The sequence below is a fragment of the Gopherus flavomarginatus genome, chromosome 9 (assembly GCF_025201925.1).
Source record: "Gopherus flavomarginatus isolate rGopFla2 chromosome 9, rGopFla2.mat.asm, whole genome shotgun sequence".
In the NCBI taxonomy this organism is placed as follows: Eukaryota; Metazoa; Chordata; order Testudines; family Testudinidae; genus Gopherus; species Gopherus flavomarginatus.
In genome coordinates, this window is record NC_066625.1 from 3,818,171 (window position 1) to 3,836,736 (window position 18,566).

The 18,566-nt window shown below is 45.9% G+C and overlaps 1 protein-coding gene across 1 annotated transcript in view; it reads left to right on the forward strand.

Annotated features, from left to right (window-relative positions):
- The first annotated feature begins 537 nt into the window (after positions 1 to 537).
- The window catches only part of PKD1 (polycystin 1, transient receptor potential channel interacting), a 137,092-nt gene continuing 119,063 nt past the window's right edge, over positions 538 to 18,566 (forward strand). The window contains exon 1 of the mRNA XM_050968755.1: positions 538 to 806. Within this exon, the coding sequence (XP_050824712.1) occupies positions 538 to 806 (269 nt within the window). The remainder of the gene's footprint in view (positions 807 to 18,566) is intronic.

Here is an 18,566-nt window from a genome sequence, read left to right on the forward strand (position 1 = left end):
CTCTCTTTCCCTCTGCCCTGGCGAGGGAGAAGGAAACTTCCCGGGCGTGCTCAGCCGTGAGCTCCCGCAGGAGAGGTGGGGCGGGGGCGGCTGCTGCGGGGGCAGAGGGGCCAGCGGGGGCTCGGAGCCGCCCGGGCCGCCCAGGGCCTGGCTTTCCCTCCCCGCGCCGGGCGGAGCGGAGCGGAGCGGCGGGGCTGGGAGGCGGAGCGGGGAGCTGGCGGCAGGCCCCGGGCAGCGCGGCGCAGCTCAGCGGGGCGCTGCGCTCCAGCTGTCAGGGCGGAGGAGGATGCTGGCGCGGCGGGCCGGGCGGCGGGAGGAGGAGCCCTAGCCGCGTCCCAGGCCAGCGCTGCAGCGGCGGGCAGGACACAGCGCGCAGCCCGAGCCCTGGCCGGAGGAGCGCGATGCGTCGGGGCCGCTGAGCCCAGGCAGGGGCCATGCAGCGGGCCGGCCGGTGCTGAGCCGAGCGCGTCCCGGGCCCGGGGCTGTCCGGGCCGGGGGGATCGGCGGGCCGGGGCCATGCCCTGCCCGCAGTGAGCGATGCCTTTTGGAAATGGACACACTGGATCACAGCGCAAACATGGCGTCCCCTCGGCCAGGCTCCCCGTCTCGGGCTGGTGCCTGCTCTGCTGCCTCCTGTGCGGGGGGCTGGCCGCGGCCCGGGGCCCCCTGGCCCAGAGCTGCCAGCCCTGCGGCCCCAGCTGTTCCTGCGCCGGCGGCAGGGCCCCGGGCTCCTGCCTGGTGAACTGCTCCTCGCGGGGGCTGGAGCAGCGCCCGGCGATCGGCGTCCCGCCGGCAGCCACCGCTCTGTAAGTCCGGCTGCGCCCTGGGCGCACGGGGAGGGGGCGCACGGGCACCCGGGGAGGGTCCTGGGGGTCTCGGCCCCCCGGGCTGAGCAGCCGAGCCGCCTCCGGCGCGCAGGAAACAAAGTCCCCGCTCTGCTCTCCGCTTGCCGGGACGTGGCTCGGCTCGGGGAGCTGCGGGGTGGGAGTGAGGCGTGTGGAAGGCAGGTCTCCCCCTCCTCTTTCCCCAGCAGGCGCGAGCGTCTGCCCCGCAGCCTCGCTTGGTTGTCAAAGGAAGAGAAGCGCGAGGGGACCGCTGACCTGCTTGCCACCAGAGCTGCAGCTGGCACTGGAGGCCGGGGCTGAGAGCTAGATTGCACGAGGCGTAAGAATTCCTTCCACGGAGGAATAATTTTGTTTTAAACCTGTGAACGTTAGCAACCCCCTTCCTCCCCCGCCAGCGGGGCTGGGATCTTTCCAAGGGAGCCGGGTCCTGAAATCTCACCTTGAAGAACTGGAGGTGCCCTGGCGGTTTTAGTAAACTTTCTTTCCAGCAGTAATTTTCCTTGTCTTGCAGTGGGGATTGGTAGCAATAGAACTTGCTGTGATTTATGCTGGGACACACATCATACCTATGACAGCAGAGGCAACTATGGAAAAATCAAGGGCAGATTGCTTAGTACTGGAGGTACAAGAATTGGAATGTGTGCAGAACTGTACTTACTGAAGTATGTGATTTAACTAAGAATGATTCAGTGGCCTGGTGGAGAAATCAAAGGGAAACAACTCCAGCATCTGTAAATGAAGGCGGTCCAGCCCTGCATGTAACTTCACACAAGGGCTTCAGTGGGACACCTCATGTGAATCATGTTACTTGTGTGTAAGTAACAGGCTGCCAGCAGTAGCAGGACACTGGATTTGATGACTTAGGAGGCCCCTTAACATCCTGTGTTATGTGTGTAACTTTGCTGATGACACTCACAACCAGGGCTAACATGCATGAAGTCACATTCATAAGTGTTGACAGAATCAGCAACTGCCTTGCAAATGTAGGCTTGGATCTTTGCATAGGCTTCTGCGTGTGCTCAACTTTTTGCATTGTAGGCGGTGTGCCGACTTTGCAAATCTTTGCAAGCTCAGGACTGTAGGCTTCTATCAGGATCCTGAATAACAGTGTTATGGTTATGCCACGCTTTTAAGGTGTTCTCTGGTATGTCAGAGGAAAATAACAGGCCGTTCCCTGTTGCTTTGGGCTGGGGCAGAGAGGTGTTGTGCAGAGGGTTTCAGAGAACCCCCGTGGAAGTTACAGAGTGAAGGCCCTATCTATAGATGGAACTCCGTGGCCACGGTTCGAGTGTTGGCTGCGTCAGGGGCAGATACAAAGACAATTCAAATGTTTGATCAAAACTTCTAGAGAGAAGTAGCAGCAAAGCAAGGTGATTAGTATGTTTCTAACTGGCTTTTGAGTCAGTGACGTTAATGACCAAGTCAAGTTTAAGAATCAGGCTGATCCATAGAACGGTTCTGTCAGTTAAACAAACCTGCTATTCTAGTCTTTTAAACAGGCTGAATAGGAGCTGTGGGAATTGTTATTTTTTCTTTTAACGCGTGAGTTCAGATCAGTAGTTGTCCTACATAGATAAAACTTTTTAGGGAATAACTTTTCTGTTCTTCAGGAGACAAAACCCTCTCATAGGTTTTGTTGAAAAGGAAGCAGACACCTAAATGTTATTTCCCTGTGCAATAAGAAAGTTTCAGTTTAGCCGCATCCTACTGATATTGCAAAAAGGTAAATATCAGCTTTAGTGTTAGTGTCGCTTAACAATCATTTTTAAATCTGTGAAGTTTTAAAAGGCCATTGTTTTGCCTAATTCTACTGGCAATCCCGTGAAGCGTGCAGTATTCGGGAACCTATACAAGCTGTAAGTCATTCACCTTTTTGTCCTTTTTTTAAGAATAAAAAAAATCACGAATACCTTTGAAAACTTTATAATGTGGATCAGGGGGACAGACCTAGCGTAGCTTCGGAGAGAACTACAGCTTTTCATCTAGAAGTGGAGGTGTGTGTTTTAATTATTTTCCTACAACATAATTAGAGCATTAAGTGTTTCTTTTAACTGGGAGATTTAAATTGTAGAAATATACTCTGGCCCTAGGATATAAAAACATATTCCTTGAAGTTGTACATCTTGCTAAGTTTTTAAATTTATTTCTTAAAATAAAGTAGAAAGTGAATTTTGCAGAAATCCCTCAACTGGGCAAGATTAATTTTTATGTATTTATTGGTTGTGCAAGCTGCACAATAGGCAGAGTTAGACATTTATGATGGAGGTTCTGCAAATTTAATTTTGCTTTGGACAAAACAAATGGTGTATAAAATTGGTCTCTTCTCATAAGGATCTTTAAAAGGCTTCTGAAGACAGTGATGAGGATTAAAAGTGTCACTGGAACGTCAGTTCAAGCTTTCTAAACCAAGTTGGGGTTATTGTGGCGGTTTTATGGGTACTACTCATTTTGCCAGTGAGTGCTTAAGACAGCTAATTATTGTGCAGCGGTGTCGGGTGGTAAAAGCACCCTGAACAATTAGGATGGGCCCTTAATATATACAAGAGCTACTGGACATCATCTAACTTAAATACTCAAAGCATGTTATACATTCTACTGGAGCAAGCACATTGAAACTCCAAGGTAATATTATTAGCAGCAGGATTTTTCCTATTTTAATTATGTGAAATTATTTGTTTACAACCCTGTTAATGCGAATGGTTCACAAGAAGAGTGATCTTTGGAAATCACAAATTTGAGGCTATTTCTGAATGTGCAAAGGGAACTTTGGCAGGATATGAATCATTTAGGATGCACAGTAAAGGCTCTGTTGGGGATCAAAGTACGTGTTTTTAATACTGTCTCTCTTGGCATAAGTTATGGTGAAGCTGTGCTCCTCCTTTGGGAATGCACTGCAGAATTTGGATATGAAATACAGAAAGATACAGTGTAGAAAGATCGCTATCCTGTTTGACCTTCTAAAAGGGAGAAAGCGTGAGCATGTCATTATGTGTGTCAAAACTGTATGATAAGAGCTATAGGAGTTGAGTTACTCCAGGGGTGCATTTAGCCCCAGATCTTTACAATCCACAAGATAGGAGGGAAACGTTACAACCTATCCATGATGTGCTGCCTTAATTGACTACTGACAGACAAAGTGGTTAGTCTTAAATATTCTGCTTCCTATTCTCACATAATGGCTTGCAGTGATATTTTGTAATAAGAAAAAGATTGTATAAATAATTTTTAAACACAAAATGCATCTCCATCAACCTTTATGAAAGCAGTGCTGATCAGCAACTATGAGCCCTGAAGGAATTCTATAACCTTTGTGGTAAAGTCCTCAATTTAGCAGTTATGCACATATTAACAGTCCCACTGAAGTCAATGCGATTACTTGTGTGCAAGTGTAGAATCAGAGTCTGGGATAGGAATGCTCATGATAAAACCTCTTTTGGCCAGCATAACAGACACGGCATTTTCTTATTCAAAATTGCAAACACTGAGGGAGCGGTTACCATGAATACAGAAGAAATGCTACATCCAAAGAATCACCAAGGAAAACAAGTACTGCCAGAAATATAGTCTGCATACCTAGATGAAAGCAGTCTCCTGTTCCACTTAATAGCAACACCAAATCAAAGTTAGTCACCCTATAAGGCAAATAACGTGAAGACATCTCATATAAAATGGCTAAACAAACATAAGAGGAAAGGCTATTGTGTAAATTGATCACCTTCAGTCCTTAATGTAAAAAGGTACTTTAAATGCAAGAGTTTTCAAGTGACAACCCTGGCCGTTTTGTACATTCACCCCAATTGAGAGGAATTCTGCTAATATCTTAAAGTGTTCTTCTCCCATTGGTTGTGGATTTATGGAAACTTTTTGTTTGGGATATTAGATCTTTTTGGTGAGACAGGTATCAGAGGAGTAGCCGTGTTAGTCTGGATCTGTAAAAGCAGCAAAGAGTCCTGTGGCACCTTATAGACTAACAGACGTTTTGGAGCTTGAGCTTTCGTGGGTGAATACCCACTTCGTCAGATGCATGCGGTGGTGAGACAGATAATCCTGATTTAGATTTCAGTTGAGATCAGAGACTTGTTTTCTTTCCCCTGTGAATATTTACTGTTTCTGACACCTCTGGAGTATCTTAGTGACTCTTTTTTTAAATACAGGGATTAGAACCTTGTCCATAGAAATGTCAGTCTGGAAGGGAGCATGAAGAATCATCAAGTCCAGCCCCCTGCACCAAGGCAGAAAACCTGGACCATCCCTGACGAGTGTTTGTCCATCTGGTTCTTAAAAGCCTTCTGTGACAGGGATTCCACAACCTCCGTTGGAAGATTATTTCAGTTTCACTACCCTTACTGTTAGAAAGCTTTCCCTAATAGCTAACCTAAATCTCCCTTGCTGCAAATTAAGACCATTGCTTCTTCTCCTACTTTCAGTGAATGTGGAGAACAATTGTTCACAGTCCTCTTTATAAACAGCCCTCAGCATATTTGAAGACCGTTATCAGATCTCCTTTTCTCAAGACTAAACATGTTCAGTAGAAACTCATGTATTTGTCCTTCAGTAATCCATAATAGCGGTCATTCTTGGGTGATACCACTATCAGAATGTTGCAGCAAGGTCTCGTTGTTGCTCTTACAATCTGTGGGCCCAAACCTGCCGACATGCACATTTCAGTAGTTCCATTAGCTTCAGTGAGACGGCTTAGGCATGTAGAATTACTGACGTGTGTTAAATCTTTGCAGTTTTGGGACCTGTATTACTAATTTAACCCTACTTATTATAGGAGGATGTGTCAGCAACCCCTATTTTTATGTTGCCTAACAAATAATATAAGCAAACCCTGTCAGTATAAATGTATTTTAAGATGCAGGCACATATATGTTTTATTTTTCCCAACTCAGTTATTTGCATGACTTGGTAAGTTTCAGTAGGTCTCCAAGTCATTAATAGAATTTATTTATTTCTATTTCAACATATAAACATAAGAAATTTCTATCCAAGATTCAAGTCATGCTTGACAGATAATGAAAAATGAAATCCAATTAAAACAAAGTAGCAGTAGCGAAACACTCTCTCTGTACAAAAGCAGCCAGCTCACAAAACCAAAACATCTCTACTTCAGTCATGAAAAACCTTAATCTCACTCAAATTAGCATCCTTATCTTCACCTAAACTTGAGGTTCTGGTTTTCTTTTTTTCCCAATGAAAGACTTTTTTTTAATTGGAAAAAAAATAAAGAAAGAGCGCACAAGTTGAGGTGCAGGAATAAAATTAATTAAAAACAAAATGAACTCAGTCTATTGAAAGGACAAAAATGCATGAGGTACATAAGGAAAATATGTCTCAGTTAATACATCGAACAAAGTAGGGCTTGTGTAGTACATGATTGACGCCAATGAGCTAAGGTATTATTAGTGAGGTGTCACTGTAATGTCTGTTTTGTTTAAGGCAATGCCCTACAGTGGACTACAGAGTTTGCTACTCTCCTTCCAGATGTTTCAGACAAATGACCCCTATATCTTAAGTTTTTGTTGGCTTTTCATTCTGACATCTAACTTTGGCTTTTTGTCTGCTGCTGGCATAGAGCATTTTAGTAACAACAACAACCTACTGTTTGGGGAAAACACTGTCAGTCTGAGAGATGGCGTTAGAGTGGTTTCTGTGTATTTGCTCAGAGAATTTGCCAAGCTGCCATATAGAAACTGGAGCGACAGAGAAGTCTCTTGCCTCCTAGACTCCAGCCCAACCATGTAAGAATTTGCACTTAGTAATTCAGTGCAACCAAATGTGAACAAGAGCAATAATTTAAGGAGGCAAACTAAGAAACCACAGCTAGCCAGCTCAAGTGGGTGGAGTGAATACAGACTTCACGAGAGACCCTGTTCTGCTGCAATTCAGTGATGCAGGATCAGGTCCTAAGTATTTATCAGTGTTTGGGAAGAGGCTCTGGAGGTACGTGATGGTGTTTTGCTCCTATATATTTAAAGAGTTAAGAAATAGAATTTTAACACCATGAAAATAAGTCCAGCTGTGGGACTTGCTCTGTGTTTGTTGTTTTAAAATGATTGTGCTAAATAATTTCTTGACCAACGATCTATTGGGAGGGATAATGGGTAGGGTGAGTGTGAGGGAATGCCTCATCTTTGTACAGTTCATGTGGCTGGGTTATCCTGAAATTCAGGTGATGTTTACAAGGTGTTTTGCTTTTGTGTCATTGTTTTTCTCTTTCCTTCTGCAATTCATTTTCCTTGTGTCACTTCCTTCATTTTAGAGCTAATTGTATAGCTTATTCCACCGCCCTTTAATGCAGCTCCTTCTTGCTTTTGCATTTTGAAGTGACAGCATGGGCCCAATCCCAAACCACTATTCAGGCAGGTTGGCCCACTGGTAGTCTACTCATGTGAGTAAGGCAAGCGAGATTTGTTCAGCTGCTTCGTTCTGCTCTCGCACCATGGGAATCTTTGCTGTTTTTAATCCTACATTTTAAAACAAGAGATTTTTAAAAAGTCACCTGTTAATGCTTTGCTCCCTGTTTGTAGCTGAATGGAATTCCTTGTTGTAGCACATTGTGAATTATTTTCCCCACAGTGGTTTTCCGTGCTGGATTTCTGTGTTGTCTCTCTTCTACTTCTCCAGGCCCTGTTCTTCTTTATGGACGCATTATCCTTATGTAACATTGCTTCCTCATCACCTACCTATGGACTTCCTCCTGTCAACTTCAAAGACCCGAGGGCCAGATCGACCTCCGTTCTATTGACTCCCCTCCCCCGCCCATACCTTCTCCCCTTGCCTAGCATAACATGCTTGTACAGAGCAGCTCACGTTCCCCTTTAGTGTCTGGTCCACAAAGAGGATGAAGCTTTTGAATTAGACCCTTCTTTTCATAAGTTACGTTCACATTCAGGAGAAGGCTAGCTAGGTTTTCATATTACAGGGCTCTTTTTACTAAGAGCTTGCATGTACTTGAAAGACTACAGCGGCACAGCGACTGTAACACTTCAGTGTAGACGCTACCTACGCCGAGGGGAGAGGTTCTCCGATTGGTGTAGGTAATCCATCTCCTCAAGAAACAGTAGCTAGATTGACAGAAGAATTCTTACATCAATTTAGCACTCTCCACATGGGGACTTAGGCCTGGTCTACGCTACAGAGTTAGGATGACGCAATGCAGCTTACACTGACCTAACTATGGAAGCATCCACACTAAAATTTTGCTCCCACTGACATAATCATCCTGCTACACCAACTTAATAACTCTCCCTCCCCGAGCGCCGTAGAGTCAATGTCGATGTCACTGCCATTGTAGACACGGCGTTGCTTACATTGACTGTTTCTGGCTTTCAGAAGCCATCCCACAATGGCCCATGCTGACAGTACAGTCGGTACACACGCTCCGGGTTAGGCCGCACACCGCCGACACAAGGAGTGCAGTGTGGACACGCAAAAGCAATTTAGTTAGTGTGGCAGCTGTATGCCAGCGTAACTTAGGTCAACATAATTTTGTCATGTGGACATACCCCCTCAGGCTGTCTTAACTACATCGCTCAGAGGTGTGGATTTTTCACACCACCGTGTGCTGTAGCTGGGTTGATCTAATTGTCCAGTATAGACCAGCCCTAAGATACTGATAATAAATTCCAGTTTAGCTTCAGCAAGACTACATGCGAGGTATAAATATTTCACAATGCATTGCAAGCCAAAAACTGAATGGTGAGGGGTAACAACAAAAAAAGTTAAAATCATGAAAACAGATTTAAAGCATTTGATCATCAGTAACAGTGTTTCCAATTTCCAATATAGCCATGGATAGCATTTCTTGTAGCAAAATTGCAGAAACCATGACGATAAACCAGAATCTTTTTTTTGTTTTTGTATTCATCAATTTTTAAGAGGCATGCAGCTGATGGATTTAAATAAACATTATTTTCTGGATAGTCTGACTGGGAGGAAATGTGCCTATTAACCCATAGTGTATAGGTTAGCAGAAAAGACAGACCACCGCCGGTTGTGGTCTCATATCTCAGAAGCTAAGTAGCACCAGACCTGGTCAGTACTTAGATAGCATGAGAGCCCAGGAATGTCCCGAATATGGCACAATGGTTTTAATTTATTAGATAACACTTTTCTGTACCAGTGCTCAGCCTTGTGCTACAGAGCATTGGTTTGTACCAGTGCCATTTTGGGGCAGAGATGAAAAAGGAGGTGTGGACTGTGTGTGGTAATGAAAAGTGCCAGGGCGATTTTAGTAAGAGCAGGGACAGTAACCATGGTAACGTGCTGTAATGCCCGTTTGGTTTATACAGGCTGCCTCCCTGAAATCCCCACTCAGGTTTCAACTGATTAAATATTCTTCACTTCCTGTCCTCAACTTCAGCATAGCACTGGTGTGTGCTGCTAGGAAAACAGGAGCAACCTCCTCTGGGGTGGGCATGTCAGAAGCTATGGGCTGTGCAGGGAGTCAGGGGCCCACCTGCATGGAGCCAGTTGCAGGATTGGGGAGATATCCCAAAACTATTTACAAGTTCTCTCAAGCTGAAAGGCATCATAGACGTTTGCCTTTGTTTTTCCTCTCTCAAAAGCACAATTTAAACATTTCCCCAAACGGGAAGGGCAGAGAACATCTGGCTGCACAATATGGAGTTCAGGACAGGGACAGCATGCACAGCTACCAGCTTAGTAGCCTGAGAAAAGCAAGTTAATGTGTGTTACCATGGGATGGGAGAGACTGGACTGGCTGACTTTGGCAATAACATAACAGAATCTGCTGAACAGACTTTTGCAAGCTAAGACCATTCAGAAAAAAAACAAAAAAACAGAAATTCATGATGAAAGCAGCTTTGAAACCCCATGCCAGGAACTCATAACTGTCTTACCCATCTCAAGTTGTGTTCAAGTCATCATTCCTTGTCTGATTACATTCCAGTTACTGTTAGGCAACTGGGACAGAAAACCCAACCACTATACATGCGTTCTAGGCCAGAGCCTGCTAGCGTGTGAGTAATGTTTTTGTATTGAGGGTACACGCTATAATGGGAACCAAACAAGGGTGCTGGAACAATTTGTATGGGGGTGCTGAGAGCCATTGAACCAAACCAAACTGTAAACCCTGGATATGATGGAAACCACTTCAAGCCAGAGGGTGCTACTGCACCCCCAGTTCCAGCACCTATGGAACCACACATTTTCCTCGGTTGGAGTTTGCAGGCGTTGAGTATTGGAATTGGGATAATTTGAAAAGTGTTTGTGCAAAGACACTCAACCCCTTCTACCCTTTGAACAGAGAGCTACAGATTATGTGTGCCCAGACTCACACTGGCACAGATTTGTGTCTTTTTTGCAGTGTTGTGGGAAAACAAGAAAACTATGCACAGGGGGCTGGATTCTGCCTTAACTTACAGGGACCTGCTGAAGTCAATACACAGAATTTGGCTCAATGACGATAGCACCTTCTCTGTAATGAAGTCATTTTTAAGGCACAAGACTAACTGCTTCTCCTTTGAAATTGAGGTTCCTGATGAGGAATTGGCAGGATGGGCTAGAGCCAGGAATCTTGAAAATGGGCTGTGTGCAAGATTCCCAATGCAAACATCACTAATGACATTCTGCTTGGACTTGCAGCCTCTTTGCTGTGCCAGCCTTGGGCACGACACAGCTCTCAACCCATGCACTGCAATCCCTTGCCCTCCTTGTTCCTGACCAGTATGGCTTCATGTTGCTCAGAGCTTTCCCAATTGCAGCTGCCTCAAGGTCTTCACTGGAAGGGTGGGAGGCTTGCAGACCACTGAGAGGCTAACAGCATCATTTACAGCAAATTCTGTAGGTAGTGACTTGCACCTGCTTTCCCTGCAGTTCTGGGGGCGGGGCAGAAAATGCTGCACACCCTCCACTGTGGCCTTTAGTTGTTTGTAACATTCTTTGGGCTCTATAACCAGCAGTCAGTATTTTTCTGAAACATCCTATCCTGCTAGCAGGTGTTGATCCTACTAGGAATGGGTTAAGTGGGTTCTGCTGAGGTAAATGGATCGTAGTCCCCAAGAGATGGGAGTGACTCTTGGAAGAGAGGATGTAGGGTGGGGGCTGAGCAGTTTCAGAGCAGGAACCCTAGAAGCACCCAAGCTTGGGAAGGTCTGAGCTGAATTTTTATGTTGTGCAGATAATTTCTTTGTTCAAAAAGCCACACTCTAGGAAGAGAGTGAAGAGATTTTCTGACTCTACAGTATGTGGAGTTTTAGATCAGGCTAGTAAAAGCATCTGTTTACAGGTCCCTTCAGGAGTATGCTTGGATGTAGCAGTACAATTCTCACTTGGGGTGCAAGTGGACCTGGGTTGTATATTTAGATACCAAGGTGATGGGTACATTGTAGAATCATTTAGTCCAGTCCCCTCCACTGAGACAGGATTAAGTATTATCCAGATCGCCACAGACAGGTGTTTGTCTACCTGTTTTTAAAAACCTTCATTGACAGAGATTCTACAACCTCCCTAGGTAATTTGTTCCAGTGCTTACAGGTAGGAGGGTTTTCCTGATGTCTAACCTAAAATCTCTCTTGCTGTAATTTAAGCATGTTACTTCTTGTCCTATTCTCAGAGGCTAAGGAGAACAATTTATCCTCCTCAAACAACTTTCTGTGTACTTGAAAACTTATCAAGTCCCCTCTCAGTCTTCTCTTCTCCAGCTTAAACAAACCCAATTTTTTCAATCTTTTCTCGTAGGTCACGTTTTCTAGACCTCAAATAATTTTTGTTGCTTTCCTTTGGACTTCCTCCAGTTTGTCCACATCTTTCCTGAAGTGTGGAGCCAGAACTGGACACAATAATCCAGTTGAGTCCTTATCAGTGCTGAGTGGAGTGGAAAAATTCTGTCTCGTGTCTTGCTTACAACACTCCTGCTAATACATTCCAGAATGATGGGTGCTTTTTTTTCCTTTTCTTTTTTTGCAATGATATTACATTGTTTACCCATATTTAGTTTGTGATCTGCTACACCTCCTAGGTCGTTTTCTGCAGTCCTCTGTCCTAGGCAGTTATTTCCCATTTTGTATGTGTGCAACTGATTGTTCCCTCCTAAATGAAGTACTTTGCATTTGTCCGTATTGGATTTCATCCTATTTAATTCAGACCATTTCTCCAGTTTGTCAAGATCATTGTGAATTTTAATCCTATCCTCCAAAGCACTTGCAACCCCTCCCAGCTTGGTATTGGCCGCAAATTTTATAAATGTACACTGTATGCCATTATCCAAATCATTTATGAATAGATATTGAATAGAACTGGACCCAGGACAGATTTGTGCGAGCCCCCACTCAATGCACCTTTCTGGCTCAATTCTGAGCCATGGACAATTACTCTCTGAGTATGGTTTTCCAACTAGTTGTGCACTCACCTGATAGTAGGTTTGTCTAGGTTATATTTCCCTAGTTTGTTTATGAGACAGTCGTGCAAGATGAAGATATAGGAAATCTGCTGCTTTTCCCCATTCACAAGCTTGCTACCCTGTCAAAGAAGGAGATTAGGTTGGTCTTGATAAATCCTTATTGACTGTTTCTTATTACAGTTCAAGTGCTGACAAACAGTTCCAGTGCTCCATTATCTTTCCAGGTACTGAAGTTAAGCTGACTAGTCTGTAATTCTCTGGGCTGTCCTTATTCCCTGTTTTTATAGATAGGCCCTCTATTTGCCCTTTTCCAGTCCTCGGGTCTCTCTCCCACCCTCCATGACTTCTCAGAGATAATTACTAGTGGCTCAGAGATCTCTTCAGGCAGTTCCCTAATTAAATGTCCATTATCTGTCTAGATATTTGAAGGGTGCTATGCTGCGAACACAAGATCATTGGGTCCATGGAGATACACTAGGAGTTATAGTACTGACAGGAACACATGGGCCCCTCTAGTAGCTGAAGCCAGATATTGTTCCTTTTATTTATTTATATCTGGCAGGCTCGTGGCACTTGGAAGAATGTCTAAGTGGCTATTTTTTACTTCTCCGTTCATCTCCTTGTCTTATAGCTGGGCTGGTTGTGGTCAAGGGTGGCATCCCGTTTCTCCTTTCCCAGCATGGCTTAACTAAAACAGATGTTCCCATTCCTAACACTCACATAATGTATTGCCAGCATTAGATCAACGCTGGCAAACAGGCTGTGACATGTGTGGAGAGAAGATGTTGTGTAGCCCCTTTGGCCGTGCGTCTCCCCGGCAAACTCTGGTTGTTATTTTCAGAGTTAGCCGCACTTCTCTCTCTCTCTGAAATTAACCAGAGGGGTGTGGCTGACTCCCCCAGTCGGCTTTGCCCCCTGTGCGTGTGACACAAAGATGGAGTCTCTTTCCTCTCCCTCCTCCCATCTCTGGCAGCGGGGACAGGCGCGGACTGTTCCTCCAGCATGCGTGGTTGATAGGGGAATGTTCACGGGTTTTGCCTCATGAGTTGCTTCTGTGCTGTAGCCTAATGGTTTTCACATGCAGAGAGAGGCTGCATTTCTGTTTTCCAGCAGACTGAACTGTCTGAGTTGTGCTCTCTGGCTGGTGCCAGGCGGGTCCATGGAATGATAATCATCATCATCACAGGCCTCATCCTCCAAGTTCTGAGTGCACGGCTGCCGCGGCGGTCTAGGGGCGCTCCGAGGACTCACAGAGGGGAGCCCTGTCTATGGGAAGCATCTCCCCTTTTGCTCTAAGGGGCTGCAGGACTAGTACCACAATTGGGAACAATTACAACTGCATCACATACAGACTATACAGTCCCAGACAGAAGGTGAACAAGCCAAATCCACTCCCAGCGAGTGGGTTTATGACCTGGAGTTGCCCAGCCAGCCCCTCCACCCCCAATCCTTAGAGGTCTCAACGCCCTCAGTTTACTCCTCCAATCCCCTCCCTCCTTCTCATCAATAACCTTCTCACTCGCCACTCCTTTCTCCTGACCTGTATTGTGCCTTGTCATGGTCTACAAGCCTAGATCCCTCCCCAAAAGAGCTTATGAAGCATTAGGTATAGGGCAAAGTTAGTCCCATACACAGGGGCCTATGCTCCACCCAAGTCCTCAAGATAGGACTTGACTGGTGCCTAGCCCTGCAGCTGGCCCTCTGTACAGGGGTGAAATTCATTCTTAGCTTGCTACATCAAGCACCGAACAGGGTCAGAAAGCTTTGTAAGAGGGGCAGCTTTTTAAAAGGGGGGATTGGAGTGAAAAAAGGGTGGTCAGTTGGAACATGGGAATTCATAGCTTGCAGGGCCAGAAGGGACCATTATGATCCTCTAGTGTGACCTCCTACATAACACGGGCCAGCAAACTGCCCCAAAATAATTCCTAGGGCGGCTCTTAGAAAAACATCCACTTTTGATTTAAACATGGCCAGTGATGGAGAATCCCCCATGACCCTTGGTGAGTTGTGCTGGTGATTGATTATGCTCATCATTCAAAATGTACACCTTATTTCTCATCTCAGTGTGTCCAGATTCAATTTCAAGCCGTTGGATCATGTTACAGCTTTCCCTACTCGACTGAAGAGCCCAGTATTACATATTTGTTCCCCAGGTAGGTACTTACAGACTGTGCTCAAGTCACCCCCTAACCTTCTCTCTGGCAAGCTAAATGGAGCAAGCTTCTTCAGTCTATCACAAGAAGGCAGGGTTTGTAATCTACCTCCTGGCTTTTCTCTGAGCCCAATGAAGCATATTTAACATTTTGTATTGTGATAATACCTTGGGGCCTTGATAAGGGATCAGGCCCCTGTTGGGCTAGACACGGTGTAAACCCAGCAGAGAGATGGTTCCTGTCCTGAAGCACTTACAGTTTTGCACGATTACTTGCACTGTAAGCGTGGCACCTAGACAGTCTTGCCAGTTTCACAAACAATCCCTTAAAACTACACCGGGACCTTCTTTCAGTTGTTTCGGTCTTGCAAACCTGTCTTTGCACCCAGATGCTTTCAGCCCATCAAACGGTTTCAAACTTTTTTAAATTATCCCCCCTCCCGCTTCCCCCGCCCCACACACACATACACATTTGAATGGGTTCCTGGAAATTGGAGATTTAAAAATGGGAAGTGCTTGTCTGAAATCTGATGCAGTGATTCCCGAGAATACTTTCCATTTGGAAAGGTCCTGGCCCCTTTCCAGCGCTCTGTTAAAGTTGTTCTAGAGGGTGGCTTATTATTGCTACCTCAGTGGGTTTTATTTAAAAAAAAAAAAAAGCCGTTACATAAGCAAGAAGTTGGCTAATCCATTAGTTGGGCTTACTTCTCAGCAATTCCACTACATGCAGGGACTGGGGGGGGTCGAGACGCACTGAGACAAACAGAGTAACATTGGCCAGAGATTCATAAGTAATTAATTAAATCTGTGCAGATCAAAGGTTTCTATCAGAGTGTGGGAACGTTAGTTTACTCCTACAGAAGGAAAACAAGATCAGTGGCCTTTATGGAGCAAATTCTGTACTGACTGGCAACCCTGGAGTCAGTGCAGAATTTGCCTCAAGCCTCTTTAAAAGTCTAGTGCAGACAAAGTAGAAGTAGTGGAACTATAATCTGCAAGGAGAGTTGCACTATTTCATGTTAAGAATGCAGGTTTTAAACCTCTCCTGTAGTTTATTTAGGAGCGTGAGAAGTGGACTGGGTTCATACAAATAGTGATGAATGGCCCTACATTAACAAAACTACTATTGCTGCTCACACTACTGAAATGCAGCCACCTCTGTGGTGCAATATGGCAACTGTTTTACACTGCATGTGGTGCCATGCCAAGGAGGTTATCCAAATGGAACGGGAGAGTTTGTTAGGAAGGCAGAACACAATTCCACTGTGGCATTGGCAAGAGCTGTCAGATCTGTTCTTACAATGGATGCTACAAGACCTTCACAGGTGGCCAGGGCCTCCATTCAAACAGTGGCACTTCCCAGCACCCTGCCCCAGAATTGATTCAGGATTGAATCAGGAGGCAAGGTCACCCTCTCCTTAGTCACCACGTGCTAATATGACCTTCCCAGCATCTGCTAGCAGAGTTACAATTTTGCTAATCTCTGTAGAATTTATTCCTGCTCATTTGGTCAGATTGCACCTAGTAACTCCATCAATTTCAATAGTGGCTCTGGATTTACACTGAACCGAGAACAGAATTGGGCCCACAGATGCAGTGTCCAAAGGGTTAACTCCGATTTGCTATCTTTTCATGAGAATAGGACACTAAAGCCGACTGCTGCGTTTTGTCTTCCCATGGATTATGTTAGACACCTCAAAGCTTGCAACCTTGTCACATGAAGTTAGAAAAAATTGGGAGAGGAAACTGTTTGACAATTTATATTCCCTGCCCTCACCCCTGAGGCAGAGCTTTCCTCAAACTAGAAGCCTGCAGTAACTGCTGAAGACAGACCTTCCATGATTCAAGAGCAGCCAGCACGGAGGCCAGCAATGGAACCTGCAGTATTTGTAAAGCTCAGTTGCTGCAAGCCTGCGGAGAGGCGGGACTGGGGATGGAAGACTGTAGTGAGCAAGAGCAGTTGTAAAGAAACCGAAGAGTCCTTGTGGCACCTTAGAGACTAACTGATTCATTTGGGCATAAGCTTTCATGGGCTGGAGAAGTGGGCTGTAGCCCACAAAAGCCTATGCCCAAATGAGTCAGTTCGTCTCCAAAGGTGCCACAAGGACTCCTCGTTTTTTTGCTGACAGACTAATACAGCTGCCACTGAAACCGGTCACCACGCAAGAGCAGTTGTGTGTGTGCACCTGTGAATGTACAGGGATCAAATGTAAATAGGCAGCAAGAGTTAGGGTCCAACATTGCCCTGAGCAGCCCCGTCTCGTACTTCTGCCAAACAGAAGCCATATAGCTCATTACCTGTTTTGTGCTAGGAGGTAGCGCTGTCTAGTGGTTGGAGCAGGAGTGGGACTCAGGACACCTAGGTTTTGTTTACAGCTCTACCACTGACTTGCTGTGTGGCCTTGCATAGGTCACTTGACCTTTTTGGGGCTCACTTCCCCATGAGGATGATGCTTACCTGCCTCACAGGGCTACTGTATTGATTACTTACAGTATTCATGCTTAGATGCCAGGGTATTGTGTAAAGGCCAAGGATTATAAATTTCTATTTGTAGAATGCTTTGTGGCCCTCAGTTGAAAGGTGCTTTGGAAATGCATAGTGTTGTCACATATTAAGTCCTGGTCCAACTGCGGTTTGCCCCAGGAGAACGAACCACATGTCCCAGTTCGTCTTGGGCACACTCATTCAGGAACCCATCGCTGCCTTCCAGCCTCTGCACTAGTTTTCACTCATGCCTGGCATCTTTCTAGATGTAAATAATGCTGTAATTCCTTTCAGTGGCACATCTGAGCACAGCTGCCCAGGGCGGAATAATTCACCAAGCCCTCATGCCCAGAGACACTGATTTTTCTTTAGCAAGTTTTAACACAACTCCAGGTTGTTCGGAGGCAGGACGAGGTAGGTCAAATGCATTTCTGAACGAAACATCCCCCATCCCCGCCACCCCACCCTCCCAATTCACAGTCAGATTTGATTTAGCCCAGAAATATCTGCTCCCCAGAAGAGACTGTTCTGTTGCTAGCTCTGTCAGCTAGGTGGAGATTGCCTGCTGGGGGGAGAGAGCATCGCTTTCTCCTGCATCCCATCGCACCAGGGCTCCCCCAGCAAAGCGGTACAGAGCAATTGCTGTAAGCTGAGGCCTGGAGGTGGGGAGATTGAGCTGAAGATAGCCCTGTGTGAGTTGTAGACCAGGGTTACTGGAAGAGAGGTGAGAAGAGTAGGAGCACTGAATTATACAGCAGCAATACACACTAGGACACTAGGGGTTTGTGCCCTTCTATTTCCCATAAGTAATTCCCCAATGAAATCAATGGGATGTGGGGAGTTTAGGGTTTCCCATCACCCAGGAGTACTAAGGGGAAGGGTTTTCAGTTTATTCCTCCGTAATGGGATCTTACCTCAGCTATCTAGTACATCTGCTGCTTCAGTTTCCATTCTGGTGTGCCAGGTACCTCTTGGGGTAGGCTACTTTATGCCTCAGTTTACCTTCTGGCTGGCTGATTCAGTGCCATTTAAGTGCTTTGGCCATAGGGTCAAAGCAAAGAGACTATCTTTGTCACACTTCCTTGGCCCTCCCTAACCTGTCACCTGCACTCCATCTGGTGCCTCCTTGCACCCCTCTCTGAAAACCCAAATGATGGGGTCCCAAGCAGGAAGATAGCACTCAATTGCCCTCTCCAAACCTCTCTGCTTTGCTAACAGTTGCTTCCTTCACCCTTCCCTGGGGTCCTTCTATAGTAGCCTGCCTCTCTCTCAGCTTTCCATGCTCTGCTTGGGTTGCTTTCCCAGCTGACCTGGTAGTGAGCAGAGCCCCACCTAGGTAGCTAGCTCACTCTCTTGGTAGGGCGACCTACTCCTTATATTCCCTGGCACTGCTTCCAGAATGCCCTTCTGCCCCAGCCCACAGTCACATGGTGCCTGGAGGACTACATCCCCCAGAGTGCCCTGGTGTTGTGCTGGTCCCCACCAAGCTAGGCCAATGGTCTCCCTTAAAGGAACCAACGCCCCATTGCATTCCCCACAGTGGGAGAAGTGCAGCCCAGTGAATTTTGGGCATGCACTCTGTGTTGTGGTGGTGAACAAAGCTGGACTGAGGTGACAGACAACACCCAGTAATACACGCTGGGCCTGTCACATCACAAGTACTGTATCTGTGAGACTCTGAGGCTCAGCCTTGGCAAGCGCTTATGCAATCACTTG